This window comes from Solanum lycopersicum, chromosome 5 (genome assembly GCF_036512215.1).
Source record: "Solanum lycopersicum chromosome 5, SLM_r2.1".
NCBI lineage: Eukaryota > Viridiplantae > Streptophyta > Magnoliopsida > Solanales > Solanaceae > Solanum > Solanum lycopersicum.
In genome coordinates, this window is record NC_090804.1 from 10,451,138 (window position 1) to 10,472,690 (window position 21,553).

The 21,553-nt window shown below is 38.0% G+C and overlaps 1 protein-coding gene across 1 annotated transcript in view; it reads right to left on the bottom strand.

The window, feature by feature from the left end:
• Positions 1 to 21,553, bottom strand: part of LOC101267114 (mannosyl-oligosaccharide glucosidase GCS1) — a 37,022-nt gene that overhangs the window by 11,662 nt on the left and 3,807 nt on the right. Inside the window, exons 3-10 of the mRNA XM_004239157.4 lie at positions 7,364 to 7,615; positions 5,925 to 6,099; positions 3,822 to 3,908; positions 3,630 to 3,698; positions 3,458 to 3,554; positions 1,748 to 1,830; positions 1,078 to 1,185; positions 3 to 124 (exon numbers count right to left, since the gene is read on the bottom strand). Of these exons, the coding sequence (XP_004239205.2) occupies positions 3 to 124; positions 1,078 to 1,185; positions 1,748 to 1,830; positions 3,458 to 3,554; positions 3,630 to 3,698; positions 3,822 to 3,908; positions 5,925 to 6,099; positions 7,364 to 7,615 (993 nt within the window). The remainder of the gene's footprint in view (positions 1 to 2; positions 125 to 1,077; positions 1,186 to 1,747; positions 1,831 to 3,457; positions 3,555 to 3,629; positions 3,699 to 3,821; positions 3,909 to 5,924; positions 6,100 to 7,363; positions 7,616 to 21,553) is intronic.

Here is a 21,553-nt window from a genome sequence, read left to right on the forward strand (position 1 = left end):
ACCAAATTAGCAGTTGATGAAAACCTTCGTCCCATAGGAAGCCCCTTGGGAAGAAGGGCCGACTTGGAACTGCTGTATATAGCTCAGCAGGCCAGTATAAGACAGAATTATCCCCAGCATTAGGCTGTACATGTCAGGAGCCATTGTAGAACTTCATTAGACATCTAAATGGTTATGATTCTTGAACAAACAACTAAAGGAATCCAAGAGTGAAAATAATATAACTTCAAAAAGTGCTTTAGACATCCAAAGAACTTTTGCGACCAGGTACAAGTCTTGAGTAATAGTTACACCTATTATCAACTTAGCAAATTAATCATCAGTACATCCAAAATCTTGAAGCATATACTTGGGGTTATGTAGGGAAGCCAATTTTATGCGAGTTCCCCGCTCATTAGATTCCTGAAGCCAAGGAAACAAGAAACAAATGGCAACTTGACTAGATGGCAGTTTGGGGAATCCTTCCATTTATCATCCTTTCTGGGAAGGTAAGTGAAATTTGATGTCAAAAGTTATGAAATTGCAACTTTAGCATGAAGAAATATATTTGTAATTAGTTTTACGTTTTAACAAGGACATTTTCTGCTTTTTTGCCCCTTGAGAAGTGTGCAATTGGAGATGAGAACATGAACCTAGTAGGTGTCCTCATCTATACTTCTTAAAACTCTTTATTTTCAAGATTTCAGCAACGTATCCTCTCCTCTAGTCAACTTTAGTCTCAAGTCAAGAGAAACAGCAGATAATCCCTGTAACCACTCAAGCACTAATAGCACCATTCCTAAAATTCTCCCATCATAGACTGACTGACGTGATTCTTAAATGCAGTATTACCGAAATATTCTTGCTTGACAAACATAGAAGAGAAAAAGTATAGTTACTTGAGTAACTTCCTAATTCGGCCATATTTTAAAGCTCTTACATTGTAGGCTCAGATATGATGATATGCTCTTCATCACAGAGCTCTAGATATTTTCTTGCATATATGAGAAAAATAGAATTATCTAACACTGTCATTAGGTTATTGCACATGTTGCGAGTTTTCTAAAATAGCAGGGAATCACTTCTAGGATCTCTTACAGTGGAGATTGATGGAAGTGAAATCTTTGACTGGCCAAAGAAGTATCCAATCCCACCCAACATGTTTCCAAGAGCAGCCTTACCAACAGTCACAGGCTCCAAACCAAGCTGTAAAGATAAGACATAAAAGTTCAGCATTATATGTATATATATAGAGAGATATGTTGCATCATGGAAGTTAATACAAAGAAATGGCTTCCAACTGCAAGTAATACAGCATACAACAAGTGGTACGATTTTGTCATCAGCTCGATAGTCATTCCTTTTAATAAGAAGCATGATAGACATTCATATTTTTTCCACAATCTGAAAGAACTTGTAGAGTATTCACAGATTGAAATTGAATTCAGTCCAAAGTGATCAAATTACATAGTGAACTTTAGACGTGCATCGATATAAATAGAAAAACATTATAACTACATTGACGGCATTAGGAGCATTGAATGGATTCAGTATGCTTACTTTCCTAGATCGATGCAGCAAATTTAATAGTAAAACATGGGTTAGTTTCAGTTAAAATAATTACACATTCATAACATGTATGATTTTACTCACCTAGGTCTGTACTGCAAATATTTGTGTGGGTACAAGGTAAATTTGGTTTAAAAATATCTCACACTCATGCAATTTGTCGCATAACCTGGGACACAGATTATAAATTGTTTGATACCTCATCAGATAGGATAAAGCTTTTCTTAAACTTATTGTCGAACTCCTTTTGCTTCTCAGAGAATAAACTAGTCAATGAAGTACCTGGAACAATGGGAAGAGTTTTGTTCAGGATGAGGATAGAAAAAAATAAATATAACATAGATAATTTCCCCAAACTGAACTTAATCAACATATAGTTACTGTTAGAACATGAATATGTTTATACAGTCCTACTCAAATAGGAATAGGTTTATACAATCCTATTAGAATAGGAATAGGTTTACACAATCTTATTTAGAATAGGAATAGGAATACAATAGAAATAAGAAAAGTGAATAGTATCCTACTTGGTAAAGAATTGTAGTCTATAAATAGGGTCTCAATGTAATAATGTAGACACAACAACAGTTCAATAATATTTTTTTCCTATATTTCTCACACAATTTTGGTTTAGTAAAAAATTCGGGGCAAGAAATTTTTTGAATAACATTTCTTTTGCTCCTAGAATCAGACAACAATGACCAAGGTCAAACGTCAACTGGTATACGGGATATGGCAATAGAAATGGGGAATGCATAATGAAAATTCATAATAATTTCAACTAGGTTAGCATGCTTAGAGCCAAGGGTCTGTCGGGAACAACCTTTCTACCCCATTAAGGTAGAGGTAAGGTTTACGTACATCCTACCCTCCCCAAACCCTACTTGTGGGATTATACAGCTTACTTAAATTGACAGTTTTACTTATTCTTAAACACGTATAAGAAATACGGAATATACTATTTAACTTTAGGGTCAATGAGGAAAGTTCACATAATAGGGACTCCTGAGAATTTAGTAACTGGCTTCCATAATATTATTTGATGAGAAAATGGCAAGTATTATGTCCTATGAATTGTGCTTGAAATATTTACAGAATGATCCAGCTTCTCATCAAATCAGCATGTATTCAAGAATGTCTAGTAGCGATTCTACATCACTAATTAATTCTTCTTTCGACAAAGAAGAAAACAAAAGTATATAAATGTTTTTTTATCTTCTATTTATAGTAGGTTGTATCTTGAAAGCATCTCACGTTTCTCTCTTTGACTCTTTCTAAATAGCCACCATATAATGTTAGAATAGTTCTCCGCCATTTCTGCTGTTCTTTTGACATGCCCCTTCTTTCTCAGCTTCTCATCAAATCAGTTGTATCTTCAGGCATTGTCCGTTTAATTCACAGCATACTCAGAAATAAAGTTCATCATTATGAAACAACAGTGCAGTGGGAAAAAAAGGTTAATGGTTTCTAGATTTGTTCCAAAAAGATGGCACCTGTTTCAAACTTGAAACCTCTATTCTGGAGGTTATCCTGTTTCAAGAATGTTTTTCTTGTAACTACCACACACAAAATAAGCCACCTTAAGTGGTGGCTTTAGTCTTCATATGTTCTTCTAAGGCCATGAGTTATTACTCTGCGGTCTAGCAACCAAAAACTTATAACAGGAATTTACAGAAAAAGGATCCCGAGTTCTGTAGCTTCCTAAGTATTTATCCTCCGTGTTTGGATTAGGTTGAACTTTGGAAAAGTATACGCCTAGACCCAGATGGGCTTAAACGGATCGATATGGACAGTGAGGACACATAGACCCACATGGGCTTAAAAGAATCTAAAGATTTCCACTTATCAACAAAAATATCTAAAGATTTCTTTTTTATGCCAATCATACTCTAATGAACTCAGCATAAACCTGTCAGCCTGCTGGCCCGTTCTTCAACTCTTGAATCACGAGTACTGGTTCCAGAAAGAAAAACAATGTCTGCTTTGAAAGGAATCCTAGCAGAAATCTGGATTAAAAAAACATACTTAACAATATATAGATCAGCAGTACTGAAGATAGTTATAATTGACTGAGAACGTACCTGAAATACTAAAATGCTGGGAGAATCATCAGATGAGTCCGAAAGCTGTAAATGGCCAAATTGTCTTGCCTAACAAAACATGGACGAAAAGCAAGCAACAGACTAAGTGGCCAACTACTAAGGTAGAAGGCAAACTGTAAGATTTGACATAACTTCCAGCAATGTAGCTACAAATATGAATAGTATGCGTACTTGGACTGCCAAATTTGCCTGGACTAGATCAGAGAGATTGTGAATGTGAGGTGTCTTGAAGCCAGAATAATGTACTCCAGATACATCCTACAAGAAGTTCTTCAAATTAAAATCAAACCGCAGATAAATGATAAACAATAGGACCACCTGTTGAAACATTAAAAAGAGGGTCATAGAGTACAATTCAGAGCTAATATTTCAGTTCTTGTAGTGTTAAAATATGAAGTACAGATTTGCAATTCAAAAGAGTAATAAAACGATGTCAAAGCAATCTTCTAGAATTAGCAATAAACTACAGGAAAACAACATTATAATAGAGGGATCTCAGTCATGCAGTCTTCAGGAAAGAAAGTGATAACAACATAATCAAGGTTTCTCCCATATAATTACAACATCTAAGATCAGAAGGGGTCAGTTCTCCTATAGAAATAACATTTATTCATACCTATCTTTTGAAAAGAAGGCAGAAATATTAGTTACATGGATCTTTTTAACAATGCTTTGAATGACCAAAACACAAGCTTCTTAAAAAGAATCTTTAAACGCTAACAATCCCTTGGCCTTATATGGATTTATTGTTTGTACAATTTAGTGATGAAAGCAGTGTATATACATGTATAAGGTGTTAAAGATGCAACTAAGTCGTCATCATCAACCTCACTTTGGTATAAAGCAACCTCAAAACCAGCATGCTAACTCAAGTTTAACAGTTATCTCCCCTTTGCAAAGCTCTCTTCGTGGTTGACTGAAATTTGGTAGAAAAAAAAGCCATATCTAGACCTGAGAGATTACATCCTTCCCTATAGGAATTTTTCTTTGAAATGTGAATGGTTGTATCCAAAGCAACACTGAGTGTTCTGGAAACTCTGTGAAGAATAAAATAAAATAAAAAGATTTATGTCCCTTCCTAAACATGTATGGATACTAGAAGCTCTTTAACAGAGCACTGCATCTACAAGTTCAATTTTGCACCAAAGACAGAACCAAAAAGTGTTGTTAACATATATCTTCTGAATGGACTATATTTGCCTTTCAAACACCTCAAGTTCCTCTTTTTTTTCTTCCAAATTTTCCACCATATACAAGCTGGTTGAGTATTCCACCATTTCCTCCTTACTTATCAGGCCCCACTGTCTTGTTTCGTGGAATCCTTTCCTCTAGAAACATGGAAACTAACATTCTAACTACCCCACTAAAACTAGTATATAAGGTAGAAATGACTGAGGTTCTTTTTTTTTTTTTATTTCCAACTCATCTAATTTTAGAAAGACTGGAAATGCAAAGCATGACAGGTTAGCATTTCTCGACTTTTACTTCTTCCAAAAGTTTTGTAATACACCTTGTATTCTTAGTCATATCCCCTCCTTATTGCACTTTTTATTTCGCTACCAAGCTATATCCTTACAGTAACCATCATCCTTATAGTTCAACACGCAAGAGTGAAGTCGGTTTTGGTTTGAACAGCTACTTTTCACAAACTTTTCTCCAGCTCAATTGTCTGGATTCTGGAGGGTTACTTCACCCTGAGTTCATGCTAAAGCAATATTTTCCTGAGTTCATCTTCATGTGAACCAAAAAATAGCCCTCGATATATATTTTGTAATGAATCCATTAGCATCTAACAGAAACTTAATCAAAGCAACATACCTCCAAAAGTTGTACGTGACAAACAATTGGAAAGCATGATTATTGTGTGCCTAACCTTACCCGAGGACCGCAAAAGACCTCCTAGGCTCCTACTTAGCTATCCTCACAAAGCAACAGAAATGAAGGACATAGAAACCTCCAATAAGAACACAAAAAAAAAGGAAAAGAAAAGAGAAAGACTACTCAATGTAGCATTGTCACTTCAAATATTCAGTGCCGCTAAAAACAATTTTTTAAATAGATCGGTATCCTCTTTAAATAATAAGCCTACAAAAATCAGAAGAGAGATTTTAGCCCAAGCCTTTTCCCTGAAGAGCTTCACATCTTGAGAAAACATGTATAAGGCAATAGTTAAAAGGTCAAAGACCCATATGAATAGATGCATAATCACAGCTGATTGAAGATCACTGAGATAGTTGAGTTTCAATTGCATTTGAAAATCAGTCAGCAAATTACCTCTGAAAATAAGTGGAGCTGCCAGTCTCCAATGTCACTACGTGATCCTGATGCCAAAATAGAATCACCATGAATATCCAAGACTCGGCTACCCAAAGTAAGACTTTTCCCGCCTTCATCAGCCACATAAAAAAACAAGTGTGCGGTTTTTAACATTTCTTCATCAGGGACAGATCTGTGAAGAAATTTGAGTGTCAATTGTTCAAGGGATAAAAGACATGAGACGGAGATACAAATTCATAACTATAGTAAGATTTCAGTTGGAAATACAGCTTTTCAGAAAAGAATATCACTCATGCTTAAAGTGGTCGCAATACAAAATTAACTTGTGAAGTAAATGCAGTAGAGACTTTCAATAAGAGAACAGAATACCCTAGTTAAGTTAATGATGATCATCCGTGAAAAAATAACCAACAGCCACAATCACTGATCCCACTGCTTTAAAGATGCAAGGGGAAAACAAATTTTCAAGAGTCCTGGCACTCTAATCTCATTCAGCAATTTTACCACACATTTTTCTAATGTATTGTACGTGCACTTTAAGTCAAGATATACCATCAAACATGAAATTTATTATTCAACTTGAAATGATCTTACATATTGTTGATTAGCATAATTTAAAAGGCATGGTTCTAGGAGATTTTACTCTTGCCAAATTGTAGGAGATGATTGATTTTATTATTTAGCTGTAATTCACTGCCTTTCCTATTATAGTCAAAGGATTCTTTGTATAAATGCTCTTGTTTTATGGGATGTAAAAGTATAAAGAAGCTTTCTCTTCTTGACCAATATATACAGATATATCTTCCAAGAAATACCTTTTTTTTTCCTAGATAAAGTAAATTTTATTAAAATCAGAACCAAGATGGTACTGTATGGAGTACAATCTACCTCAACATTACAGTTTCTCCACTACATCCTCATATTTTCCAAAAAAATCAGAAAGTGATTCACATTTTCTACGTTATAGCTCCTACACTCAAAGTACAAAAATTTTTATCGTCCAGACAAACCTAAACCAAAAGTATAAATCATGTAAACACCTACTCATTATAAAAGAAATATGATATTCTTCCCTTTTAACATCTGTTCCTCTCCAACAAAACAGTCCACATAATGCATAATGGACCTGCAGACATATTCACAACATGATACCAAACAAGAAAGGAGTTGATGAAATAAAGACAAACTCATTTTGTTGATTGCCTGGGTCATTCAATCAACCAATGACACCTATATATCATTAATTGCAGAAAACAGATGAAAATCTGTAGCAAATGACTACGCTTTACATAAGACGGAGCAACGTGCTATTTCCTTACTAGATAACCTGACTGTATACAAATTTCTACTTTGACAGGCACGACATTAACAAGAGCCAAGTATTTGCATATCAGGCTAAAGAAAGGAAGATCATGAGAGATGGTAAGGAGAAGTACTCATTGCTCTGCACTCCAATTCGAACAGCCCAGTCTCCACCATAGCCACTACCATGATCCTTGGATTTCAGAAAACTAGTAGTCAAGGTCATTGTCTGTTCACTCAGAACCTGATGTCCATAATCCCGTCCATTATGACTAGTCCAGCCATATTGTTTCAACTCATCTGAATCTTGGCATACATGACGCATGAAATACCTCTCATTCTTGACTCCAAGCCACATTAAGCCAGCAACTAATGATTGCGGAGTCCTGCATTTTATATTATAAGAACATATAAAGTGAAGCTCCATAAAAGAGTCCATTACAAACATATAAAAAAAAGAACCATGTAGTATACAAACAATAGAGAAATGATAAAAGATTTGACAAGACACCACCACTATGGGCATCCCCAGTATAAGTAAAACTTCTATTTCCAACAGACCATGGTAACTGATCCATCAACAAGTCCGTTGCCTAGACAGAAATGCTCAATTGTGACACAGTTAGTCATCGCTTTTCTCAAGTTGAACCAACAAAATCTACTCAAAATTTTCAATGGGATAACGGGATATAAACACCAGGATGTTAGCATTATAGCATTCTATTTATCTCCAACATCTTTCTGTTTTCCATAACCTCAATTCCTCAAATATTCAAATAGAAATGGTAAACTAATATACAGTGAGTGCAGAACTTTACCATGTATTTGTGCAAATCTCTGCACCAAATGTCATAGCATGAAACTGCTCGCATTCATTCATTTCATGATATTAGGAATTAGGTAAAGCGCGGTGAAATGATATCACCACTTTGTAAGATTAAGATACTTTCTTCTGATTATGTCAGCGAAAGATGAACTTGTTCTATTCTTATGCTCAAGTTACAATAACCAAGAAAGTCTATCTATCCACATTAATTCTATGAATCTCTTTTTTTCAAACTGGTAAGGTTGTAGTCTCTAGCATTAAGGGTATGCTGGCCACCTCAAAAAAAAAAAAGCAATTACAACTTCCCATTAAATTTATAATTGAGCAGTATATTATATACACAACTGTTTACACCAAAAGAGCAAAGATAAAATACAATTCCATTTTACTTTATGAATGGAATTGGATATGTCTTCAAAACATCTATCATTCCTTTCTCTTCATATTGACCACCACATACATGATAGGATTAATGTCCACTACCTCTTCTGGCTCTTGCTTCCACCCCTCCTAACCCAGCAGCTCAGAAGGTCTGATGTATGCTCTGGCATGATCTAACTAGTGCATGTAGTGATGAGGAAGAGGCTCCATAGCTGGGTAGTAAACTTGCAATACAAATATAGGTGTTTGTTTGTTTTCCCTGTCATATTATATAGGAAACATCGGGGAACAAGCTTTCTTCCTTTTCTCTGCAACACTTCTTGAGTTAGTCATACCCTCTTAGTAACCAACCAAGAGCCACTCATTCTACCTCCCAATCATTTGGTAATCTTCTGAAATAAGATGTCCCATACCTGTTGTTGTCCAGCAATCAGAAACAGTTACCTCACGATTCACACAAATTAGGTGCAAGTCTGGAGAAGACCTCCTTAAGAGGACTTAGATCAATCCACCCATCCTTCAAAAATTGTCTTAGTAACATTTCAAACCTTGAGACAAATATTTGCTTCCAATACTGGCCATAGGTTCTTGATAGTCCTCCAAACGCCCATTCCATAAGAATCACAGACAGTTTTCGTACACCAGGGACTGAGCTAACCATAGTTGGTCACTATGACTTCTTTCCACAAGGCTCTTTCCTCACAAGTGTATCTCCACAACCACTTGATTATCAAGTTTTCATTCTGTAGGTTCAGATTTCTGATTTACAAGCCCCCTCTTTTTTTGCTAAGAATCATGGTTTTCCAGTTTACCAAGCAGTACCCCATCCCTTCTTTATTTCCTTGCCATAGGAATTTTCTCCTCAGCCTGTCAAGATTTTTCACCACTTCTGCTGGAAGTGGGAATAGGGACATCACAAGAAGGGGTAAAGAAAGGTATTGGGCCTTTCCATTAGCTAACTCCCTCCTAGAGACAGGTATTGGGCCTTCCCATTAGCTAACTTCCTCTTCGTTTTCTCAACAATCCCATCCCAGATTTCCAATGCCTTGTGTTAAGTACCCAGAGGCGTTCCAAGATAGGTCGTAGGCAACAGTTCTATTCTGCATCCCAGAATGTTTTGCCAACTCTTGAATCTTGGGACCTCCTTTATTGGGAATAGGTTGCTCTTCCCCATTTAACTCTCAAACCTATTATAGCTTTGTTAGAATAGGAATAAGTATTTCTTACTTAGAATAGGAATTAGAATAGGAATAAGAATAGGAATTCTAGTTGAAAAAGGTTTCCGATGTAGTGTCTATAAATAGGGTCTTCATGTAACAATTTAGATACGCAATTTAATAATATTTTCTCCAATATTTCTCACATGGTATCAAAGCAATTGTGAGAAAAAAAAAATTAAAAAATTAATATTTTCCGGTAACCTAGTTGCTGTCTGGATAATTATTATTTTCCGTCACGGTTTTCATAAAATTGACACCACCATTAGCTGCGGAATTTCCCGGCGAGCAAAGCCCAGTCATCCCCACCGGAAACTAGTGCTACACGCGCCGCCGGTAGGATTTTCGAGGCGAACTATCAGACCCATGCGCCGGCGCGTGTGACTTTTTCCGGCCAGTTTTTTCGACAATTTTTTTTTCTATCTGAGTCGCCTCTTCATTCCGAGGCTGACTATGTAATTTTTTTTCTGATTCCGACCAGATTGGATCGCCAGAATTAGGGTTCCGGCTAGTTTCAAGCTGTTTCCGGCAAATTTTTTTCAAGATTTGAATTTTCCGACGATCAGATCTCAATAATCAAGATTTTTTTGTTGTTCCCGAGACAAATTTAGCATAATGTCTTTTGGATGTGATGTTTTTGGTTCTAAAAATATAGGGATTGGAAATTCTAGCCCTATAATCACTTCAGAACTTCTATTGGGAAGTTCAAACAATTTATCTTGGGCTTCGTCTGTTGAATTGTGGTGCAAGGGTCAAGGTGTACACGATCACTTAACGAACAAGACTTATGTAATCTCCTATGGCGTTCGATTGATTCCAAATTGATGCCCTTGTTTCGCCCATTCCAAACGTGTTATACAGTTTGGGAAAAGGCGTGTGCTTTATACACTAATGACATCTCTCGATTCTATGATGTGATATCTCGATTGACCAACTTAAAGAAACAAGAATCCGATATGTCTACTTACTTGGGACAGGTACAGGCAGTCATGGAGGAATTCGACACGTTGATGACAGTAACTACGGATGTGGAAAAACAACAAGAACATAGACAAACATTGTTTCTAGTTCTTACTCTTGCTGGACTTCCTCCTGATAATGATTCTGTGCATTATCAGATTTTAGCTAGCCCTATAGTTCCTATAATCGATGAATTATTCTCTCACCTCCTTCGTTTTGTGGCACCTCCTAATCACAAAGTCGTTTCATCACCCACTGTTGACTTCTCTATTCTCGCATCTCAAACCTTTAAAAACCGTACATATCAGTCTACGGAGAATCGGCGAGGGGGAGGACGTTTTGGTAAACCTCGATCCAAGTGTCATCATTGTCATAAGTCTGGACACACTCGTGACATATGTCATATTTTGCATGGTCCACCACCCAGTTATGATCCTGTTGTTCTAAAGGAATATAAAGAGTTCCTTCGAAATCGCGCAAGTAAACAGTCATCTCCACCAGTAGCATATGGTGCTCAACCTAATCAACCATCCAATCATATTGCTCAGATAGAATATGATGAGTTTCTTCAGTATCGTGCAAATAAGCAAACGTCTCCACAAGTAGTTTCGGTTGCACAACCTGATGTGTCTGTCACGGGTAATTCTTTTGCTTGTGTGTCGCAATCTAGTACTGTTGGAACATGGGTCGTGGAGTCTGGTGCTTCTGGTCATATTTTTGGTAATAAATCACTTTTATCCGATATTGTTTATTAGCAATCTCTTCCAGCTATTACTTTAGCCAATGGGATCCAGACAAAACCAAAAGGGGTTGGAAAAGCCAAACCCCTATCTTTTGTCACCCTAGACTTTGTTCTTTATGTTCCTAGTTCTCCTTTTAATCTAGCATCTGTTAGTCGTTTGATGAAATCCCTACATTGTAGCATAACTTTTTTCGATGATTTTTTCCTCATACAGGACCGCAGTACAGGACAGATGATTGGAACAGGACATGAATCACAACCCCTTTACTATCTTACCTCTGCAAATTCCTTGACAGCATTCTCCGTTATAGATTCCCCAGATCTAATTCAAAAACGTCTGGGACATCCGAATCTATCCAAACTGCAAAAGATGGTGCCTAGTTTGTCTAGTTTATCTACATTAGATTGTGAGTCGTGTCAACTTGGGAAACACACTCGTGCTACATTTTCTCGTAGCACTGAGGGTCATTCAGAGTCTATTTTTTCATTAGTTCATTCTGATATTTGGGGTCCTAGTAGAGTCAGTTCCACCTTAGGATTTCGTTTATTTTGTTAGTTTCATTGATGATTATTCAAGATGTACTCGGGTTTTTTTTATGAAAGATCATTCTAAGTTATTTTCTGTTTTCAAAAGTTTCTTTGATGAAATACAAAATCAGTTTGGTGTTTCTATTCGTACTTTCCATAGTGATAATGCCTTAGAATACTTATCATCCCAATTTCAGCAATTTATGCCTCACCACGGAATCATTCACCAAACATCTTGTCCATACACTCCTCAACAAAATGGTGTCGCAAAAAGAAAGAATATGCATCTCATAGAGACTGCTCGCACTCTCCTCATTGAATCCCATGTTCCACTGTGTTTTTGGGGTGATGCAGTCCTTTCAGGTTGTTGTTTAATTAACAGAATGCCCTCTCCGTCTATTCAGAATCAAGTTATACATTCCATACTGTTTCCTCAGTCACATCTCTATCCTATTCCCCCTCGTGTCTTTGGGAGCACATGCTTTGTTCATAATTTAGCCCAAGGAAAGATAAATTAGCTCCTCGTGCCCTCAAATGTGTCTTTCTTGGTTACTCTAGAGTTCAAAAAGGGTATCGTTGTTATTCACATGATCTTCATCGATACGTTATGTCCGCTGATGTTACATTTTTTGAGTCTCAGCCTTACTATACATCTTCTGATCATACTGATGTCTCTATGGTCTTACCCGTACCTCAAGTTTTACCTGTGCCAACCTTTGAGGGATCTACAGTTACGTTTACATCTCCAGTTGCAGTGCCACCACTACTAACTTATCATCGCCATCCACGTCTAACCCTAGTCCCAGATGATTCATGTCATGCGCCAGACCATGCTCCTACTGCAGACTTGCCTCTACCTAGCCCACCGCTTGCACTTCAAAAAGGTATACGATCTACTCGAAATACTAACCCGCATATACCTTCTTAAGTTATCATCGTCTATCATCACCCTATTATGTCTTTGTGTCATCTTTGTCCTCTGTTTCCATTCCTAAGACTACAGGTAAAGCATTTTCTCATTCTAGATGGAGGCAGGCTATGGTTGATGAGATGTCTGCTTTACATAAGAGTGGTACTTGGGAGCTTGTCTCCCTTCCTGCAAGTAAATCTACTGTTGGTTGTCGTTGGGTTTATGCAGTCAAAATTGGTCCAGATGGTCAGGTTGATCGACTTAAGGCTCGTCTTATCGCCAAAGGGTATACTTAGATATTTGGGCTAGATTATAGTGACACTTTCACTCCTGTGGATAATATAGCATCTGTTTGTCTTTTTCTATCTGTTCGTCACTGGCCTCTTTATCAGTTGGACATAAAGAATGTTTTTCTGCATGGTAATCTTGAGGAAGAAGTCTATATGGAGCAACCACCTGGTTTTGTTGCTCAGGGGGAGTCTAGTAGCCTTGTATGTCGTTTGCGTAGGTCACTCTATGGTCTGAAACAGTCTCCTCGAGCTTGGTTTGGGAAGTTTAGCACAGTACTTCAGGAGTTCGGCATGACTCGTAGTGGAGCTGATCACTCTATGTTTTATCGACATTCTGCACCAGGTCGATGTATCTATTTGGTTGTTTATGTTGATGATATTGTTATCACCGATAATGATCAAGGGTATCACCGATTTAAAGCAATATCTTTTTAAGCACTTTCAGACTAAAGACATTGGCAGATTGAAGTATTTTATAGGTATTGAGGTTGCTCAGTCTAGATCAGACATTGTTATCTCTCAATGCAAGTATGCCTTAGACATTCTTGAGGAGACACGAATGATGGGATGTAGACCTATTGACACTCCGATAGATCCGAATGTTAAACTTCTTCCGGGACAGGGGAGCCACTTAGTAATCCTGAAAGGTATAGACGACTTGTTGGAAAGTTGAATTATCACACAGTGACTAGACCAGACATCTCCTTTCCTGTGAGTGTTGTAAGTCAGTTTATGACTTCCCCTTGTGATAGTCATTGGGAAGCAGTTGTTCGTATTCTTCGATATATAAAGTCAGCCCCGGCAAAGGACTACTCTTTGAGGATCAAGGTTATGAGCATATCATTGGATATACAGACGCTGATTGGGCAGGATCACCCTCTGACAGACGTTGACATCCGAATATTGTGTTTTAGTTGGAGGTAATTTGGTGTTGTGGAAGAGTAAGAAATAAAATGTGGTTGCTCGATCTAGTGCAGAATCAGAATATTGAGCAATAGCGACAGCAACTTGTGAGTTAGTTTGGCTCAAACAGTTACTGGGAGAACTAAAATTTGGCAAAATTGATCAGATGAAACTTCTGTGTGATAATCAAGCGGCTCTTCATATCGCATCAAATCCAGTGTTTCATGAAAGACTAAGGACATTGAGATTGACTGTCACTTTGTCAGAGAAAAGATACTCTCAGGATATATTGTTACAAAATTTGTGAAGTCGAATGATCAGCTTGCAGATATGTTCACCAAGTCTCTCACATGTCCTCGTATTAATTACATTTGTAACAAGCTAGGTACATATGATTTGTATGCACCAGCTTGAGGGGAGTGTTAGAATAGGAATACGTATTTCTTACTTAGAATAGGAATTAGAATAGGAATAAGAATAGGAATTCTAGTTGGAAAAGGTTTCCAATGTAGTGTCTATAAATAGGATCTTCATGTAACAATTTAGATACGCAATTCAATAATATTTTCTCCAAAATTTCTCACAAGCTTCAAAGAGGACCAGGATTAATCTGATATATTTGATATGTTTAGCTACTGGCTTCGAGAAGATGATGGTATCATCTGCATAAAGCATAGAACATATCTACTTTTCGTCCCCCACTCTATCACTGATCTGAAGGCCCCTGATCCACCTCTTGTGAGTTGCAATTCTCATCATGCTATCAGAACCCCCTATAGCAAGGATGAATAGAAAAGGGGGGAAAGGATCACCTTGTCTAAGCCCCTTTCTGATGAAAAACACCCATTGTTTCCCCATCCATCATAACAGAGAACTTGACTGTTTTATACAGTATTCAATCAATTTCAACCAGCACTCCAAACTCCATTTGTCTAAGAGTATTCGATAAATAGTTCCAATTTCACATGACCTTAGGCCTTTGATATCCAGCTTGCACATTATCTTGGGACTCCACCTTTCCTTCTTGAGTTTATACACTCACTGATTATAAGATTTACATCCATGATCTGTCTCCCGTTTATAAAAGTCATACAATGCTTTTGACATTGTGAGACAATAACAACTTGTATTCTATTCCAAAACAAAAACCAGAACCTGCCACAATAAGTTACAGATTCCTAATTACAATTGTGGAGAGTAGCCAAAAGATCTTTAATCCTATAGCAAAATTTACAAGGAACCTAAAACATTTTCAATTGATTCTAGATCTAGCATGTAATCCTGTTTACACTAAAAAAGAAACAAAACTAAGCAATTCATCTCAATCTTCTGGATGGAATTGCTCTTGTTTTGGATGCATCTGAGATTTCTTTTTTTCCCACACGGACCACCAGATGCAAGCTGGAATAATTTTCCACCTTTCTTCATCTCGGAAATGCTTGCATAACTGCTCCATAACTTCAGGGTCTGCGTAACTTTCCTAGGCATAACCCATTTCATGTCCTTATGATTGATAAAGACATTCCACAAAATGTTGGTTATTCTATAGTACAGGAAGAGATGGTTAACAGTCTCTACTTCTTCTTCACCACATAGAAGGCACCTAGGACTCAGTTGAATATTTCTTTTCATGAGATTTTCCTGGGTCAAAACTACCTGCTTGGCAAGGAACCAAGTAAAACAAGACACCTTGTAGGGGATTTTAGTTTTCCATATCAACTTCCATGGCCACCCATTCCCCTGATTGTTATAAGGATTACATTTTTTGTACGCTCTTCTAACACTGAAATTGTCCCGGTTGTGATCCTGCCTTACCAAACTATCTTGTGCATCAATAGTTCCTTTGAACTGCCCCAAAACCTTATAAAACTCCACCAACCTTTGGATCTCCCAGTCATTTAGAGGTCTTCTAAAGCTCAGATTCAACCCTTGGTTTGACCACATCTCTGCTACAGTGGCTCTTTGTTGCTGGTTTAGGGTGAAAATATCCGGGAACAAGGTTATTAAAGATCCTTGTTCTATCCATCTATCTTCCCAAAAAGAAGTTATTCCTTCCATTTCCCAATTTAATACTGCAGTTTTCTCTGAGCTTTGGCCAATGATTTCTGATGGCTCTCCAGTGGCTTGATCCATAAGTGCTAGTGACCGTCTTAGTTATCCAGAGATCCTCCATTTCATATTTAGCTTGTATTACGTCTTTCCGCAGAGCTTGCTCTCTGGAAGCAAATCACCATAGCCACTTCATCATAAGGCACTGATTTTGAATTTTTAAATTCCGTATCCCCATCCCCCCCTGCTTGTTTACTCTTAATCAGAGTATCACACTTTACCAAGTGGAATTTCTTGGTTTCACTATTTCCTTCCCACAGGAAATTACTCCTCAAAGCATCAAGTCTGTCAATAACACCATCAGGAATAGGGAAAAGTGACATCATATATACAGGCATAGAATCTAATACAGTGTTAATTTTCCTCAAGAAAGGTAGTGGCTCTTCCGATTCACCAACCTTTTTTCACATTTTTCAATCACCCCATTCCAAATGCCTATAGATTTGCTTTAGGCTCCCAACAGCATCCCCAAATATGTAGTTGGTAGAACTCCCGTCCTTCCGCCCAAAATCCTAGCCAGAGAGGGTAAATCAGGAACTTCATTTACTGGATACAAGAAACTCTTGTTCCAAATCATGTGAAGCCCAGAGATAGCTTCAAAAAGAACGAAAATTACCCTTAAAATCTTGAGTTGGTTCTGGTTAGCATCACAGAAGACAAGAGTGTCATCTGCATATTGTAAGTGAGTAATCTCCAAATCAGCCCCCACTCTACTGGATACCCTAAAACCTCTCAGCCACGACTTTTCTTGAGCAATTTTCGACATATCATTTAGTCCCTCCATAGCTATAATAAAAAGAAAGGGAGATAATAGATCTCCTTGCCTTAAACCTCTCTGTGAAGAGAAAAAACCTGTAGGAGAGCCATTTATTAGAACAGAGAATTTCACAGTGCTGATGCAAAACTTCATCCATCTTAACCATCTATCTCCAAAACCTTTTTTAGAAAGAGTCTCCAACAGATACTTCCAATTGAGATGGTCATAAGCTTTTTGAATGTCTAGCTTACAAAGGATGCCCGGAACCGTGCTTCTAGTTCTAGCATCAACACACTTATTTGCCATAAGAATGGCATCCATTATTTGTCTCCCTTTTATAATGGCCAACTATTGGGGGTCCACCAGTTTGTGCATAACCATTTTGATTCTTTTGGTGAGAATTTTGGAGATGATCTTGTACACGCTACCAATTAGGCTAATGGGTCTGAAGTCAGTGAGCTCCTTAGCACCAATTTTTTTTGGAATTAAAGCCACATGGGAAGAGTTTTCTCAAAGACGCACCTCTCATAAAAGTTCTTGATTGTAGCAATCACATCTTTTCCAATAGCCTCCCAACAATGGGTATAGAAGGCCATGGTAAAACCATCAGGACCAGTTGCTTTATCACTAGCACAGAGTTTGACACAATCCCAGATCTCTTGATCCTCAAATTCCTTTTGAAGCACGTAGTTATCTTCGGCATTAATTTTGTGATTCATTCAGCACCCACCTGAAGGTGTCTCCAAGCTTCTATTTCAGAATATAAGTTCTGATAGAAGGTTGTAATTTCCTTCTTTATGTCTTCTGGATTTCTAACTACTTCACCACCCACATTTAACTCATCTATATTTATTGTATCCTCTATGTGAGTTGGCAGTTCTGTGGAAGAACTTGGTGTTGTTGTTGCCCTGTTACAGCCAATTGACCCTTGATCTCTGTCTCCATGCAATCTTCTCATATTTAGCTATATTTTCAAACCCTAGCAGAAGTTCAGCTTTTAAATGGATCTCCTCTACCCAGAGAGCTCTTTGATCCTGGACTTTCTCAAATTCAGCAAGTTGGTTGACTATGTCTGTTTCTGTAAAGCCAAATTTCCTTGTGCTGATTTGCTCCACTCTCTCAATTTAACTTTTAATGCTTTCAGCTTAAACGCTAAGATGAAATCTGGCCTTCCTTCACAGTCAAAAGGCCTCCACCATTCCTTGACTCTATCCAAGAAACCCTCAGTCTGCAGCCACCAATTTTCGAATTTAAAATAAGACCTCACAGGCTCCCAATTTCCCACATTGTAATAAAATTGGGGAGTGGTCAGTAGTGACCTTTTGCAGAATTGATTGCTTGATATTTTTGAAGCCTTCGTTCCACTCATCAGACACTAGAAACCATCTAGCCTAGCAGCAATGTCATGTTTGTCCCCTTTCCTCCATGTGTACCTTCCTTCTGCTAATTGAAGGTCTAATAAGCTCATATCTTCAATGAAATCGAAGAGATCAGTCATCAATTTTGTGATCCTTGAACAATTTTTCTTCTCAGAGGGGAATCTAACGGTGTTGAAATCCCCACAAACTACCCAAGGGCCATTGAACAGACCTCTAGCTAACCCAACATCCCACCAGACTTCTTCTCTTTCTTCTCTATTATTTGGAGCATGTATGCTAGTAATTACCCAGGTGAAGTCGAGACTTTTACCTGTGAACTTGAAGGATATAGAGTGTGCTCCCACACTGCTAACCTCCCCTGTCCAAACTTTCCCGTCCCAAAGAATTAGGATGCCCTCTCTAGTACCACTAGCTTCAAGTTGACAAAATTCAACTCCTCTGTTCGCCCATAAATCTTGAATAATGTTTCTCACATCCCCTTGGATCTTGGTCTCTTGAAAAAAACAAACATCAGTCTTCCACCCTTGGATTAGATTCTTAATTACACACCTCTTATTTGCCTGATTTAGGCCCCTTACATTCCATGAAATTATCTTGATTGTCATTTATCACTAGCTAATGTGAAACCTCCCTGAGTCTAGTACAATTACTTCTGAAGTTGCTCCCACATTCTAGACTCTTAAGTTCTTTTGAGCCTTTAACTACTGAAGTTGAATTCAAGTTGTCCCCCCCCCCTTGTCAGTGTTATTTTATCTCATACTGTCGATCTTCATGAAAAGCCTCGTAGTTTCCTCTTTGCATCCCTTAATGTTTACTCCGAAATCCTTCGCTAATTTTATGATGTTCTGGAGGATCCAAATTGGCATGTCAAAATCTGCATCATCATCTTCCTCTAGACTACGTTGGTTTAAAGGAACTACATCTTCAATTGTTGTCAAAGACTTGTTCTCTTCACCTATCTGTGAGTTAAGTTCTTGGAAACGAAAGTTTTCCACAAGGTAGATGAGATTCAGGGAAGTTTGGGCACTTGTCTGATAGTTCCACTTTTTCTATATCAACAATATCTTCTGTATCAGCTTCATTTTTCATCTCATTTTCTTCCAGTTCTGTCCCTTTTATTTTATTGAACCTAGAGGCTGATGAAGGAGTAGAATTGGCTTCAAGTTCCGCAATGATTGGATCATTTAACTGAGTGAATGGTTCTTCAATGAAAGGCCCACTTGAAATGAATTGTGTCAGCCGATCCGGGCCCATTTTTTCCCCCTTTCTTACAAGTTTGGATTTCTTAGGAGTCGTTGAGAGATGCAAAGGTTCACGTGCTGGTATAACACGTTGTTTCAGAATTACTGGATCATACGAAGAGCCCACGTGTCCAGAAACCTCTGTATAGCCTAAAAGGCTCTCATCCCCTCTATGCTCAATCAAGACTTTGGACCTCTGGTTTTTTGGGGCAGCTGGAGTTCTCTCATCATAAACCACCCTCAAGGCGTCTCCACCCAAATATGAACTTTGAAAGTCAAAACCTCATGAACCAGCTGTATTGAATTAGGAACAGAGTCACCATCACCTCTCACTTTTAACCTCACCCATTTCAAGTGATTACGAAGCTCCGTCTCATCTTCAGTCCGAATCCAACCTCCACAGAAATTCCCTCTCTCTAGAAAGACTTTTTGGGACCAGAGTTGGAGGGGTAGACCCACTACCCTGATCCAAGTCTGCTCCGGCTTTTCATGGATAGAGTTCGAAGTCGGCGACCACCATTGAAGATTCAACTTGTGTGTTTTCCAAAACCAGTGTCCTCTTACGACGTGTTCTGCAACAGTCCTATTGGAGAATTCAAATAAAAATCGATTATTCCCCAAGTCATATATATTGATGCCATGATGATGTCTCCAGGTACTCCCAATCCATCTACGTATCTATGACAATGTGATATCTGGGAGTTCTTCCGGCAACGTTCCCACCACACTCTTAGCTAAACTGTCATATTGGGATTTTGGTATGGCATCTGTAATAACCAGCAAGTTGCCTTTTTGTTGTATCTTGGCATCATTAAAATCTCTTGTAGTCCATTTGTTACTTCTGACAGTATCGGCATATGATAGACCCTCCTTTGTTTCCCTGTGTGTTGTATTAACTGTTCTCTGAACCTTAGCATTGGTAAAAACTGATAATTTTCTTGCAATGTCCATCCATCCGGAATTTCGAGACCACTCCGGGGTGATGATCACTGCTCTTCTCCTACCACCGGTGGATTTTCTAGATAGTGAGATGCTTTTTAAAAATTACATTGGGATTCGTGTCTGGGAGAATTTTTGTCCTTTTTTTTGTAACAACATTTTGTCCTCTTTTGACCAGCTTGTTCACCAATTTTAAGCCTTTTCACTAACCGTCTAGCAATGATTTTGTACATCCCAATTCCCACCAACCAGATAAATTGGTTTGAACTCCTTCAAGTCTGTAGCACCTGGTTTCTTTGGAATCAGGGCAGTAAATCTTGCCTTTTGTGACCCAATAATTAGAAGAGAACTTTGGCAAGACTTCATCAACATCAAAGCTGGGTAGTTGGCCTTGGTTAGCTTGTGGAGATTTTAATGACGCAAGATATCCAAACGAAAGATCTGAAGGATATAGAATTACTACGCCAATGACGGAATTTTCTGAATGGATCAATGAGATGGAGTTCAACGATCCTTCTTTATTTGGATTTTGTGGGGTCCTTCACATGGAGAAAGGGGGACAATCATATGTCAGCCTGCAGAACTGATAGGTTTTTATTCTCTTCCCAATGGGATGAGACCTTCACACTGATTAAACATAACATGCTTCCCAGAATAGGTTCAGACCACAATCCAATTATGCTTCAATGTGGAGATCTAAATTTGAAGAATCCTTACTTCAAGTTTGATAGTGGTGGTTAAGGGTGGAGGGTTTCACGGGCAAAGTTAAAGAATGGTGAGCATCTGGTACGGGCTCTTATAAACTAGCCTCCAAGTTGCGGATGCTAATAGGGAAGCTAAAAGAACGGAAGCTGGAGAATAGGAAGAATTGGAATCAGAGGAAAGAGGCAATTCTAAATTAGCTGTCAATTTTAGACAAGACTCAAGAGTTGAGATTACCGTTAGAGGATGAGTTACATCAGAAATTATATCTTCCAATGGAGTTTGAAGATGTTGCAGAAAACAAGGAAATAGCTTGGAGGCAGAGGTCCAGAGTATATTGGCTCAAACACGGAGACAAAAATACCAAGTATTTTCACAGGATGGCTACAGCCCATAAAAGATTTAACACTATTGACAAGCTGATGGTGGAAAGGATTACA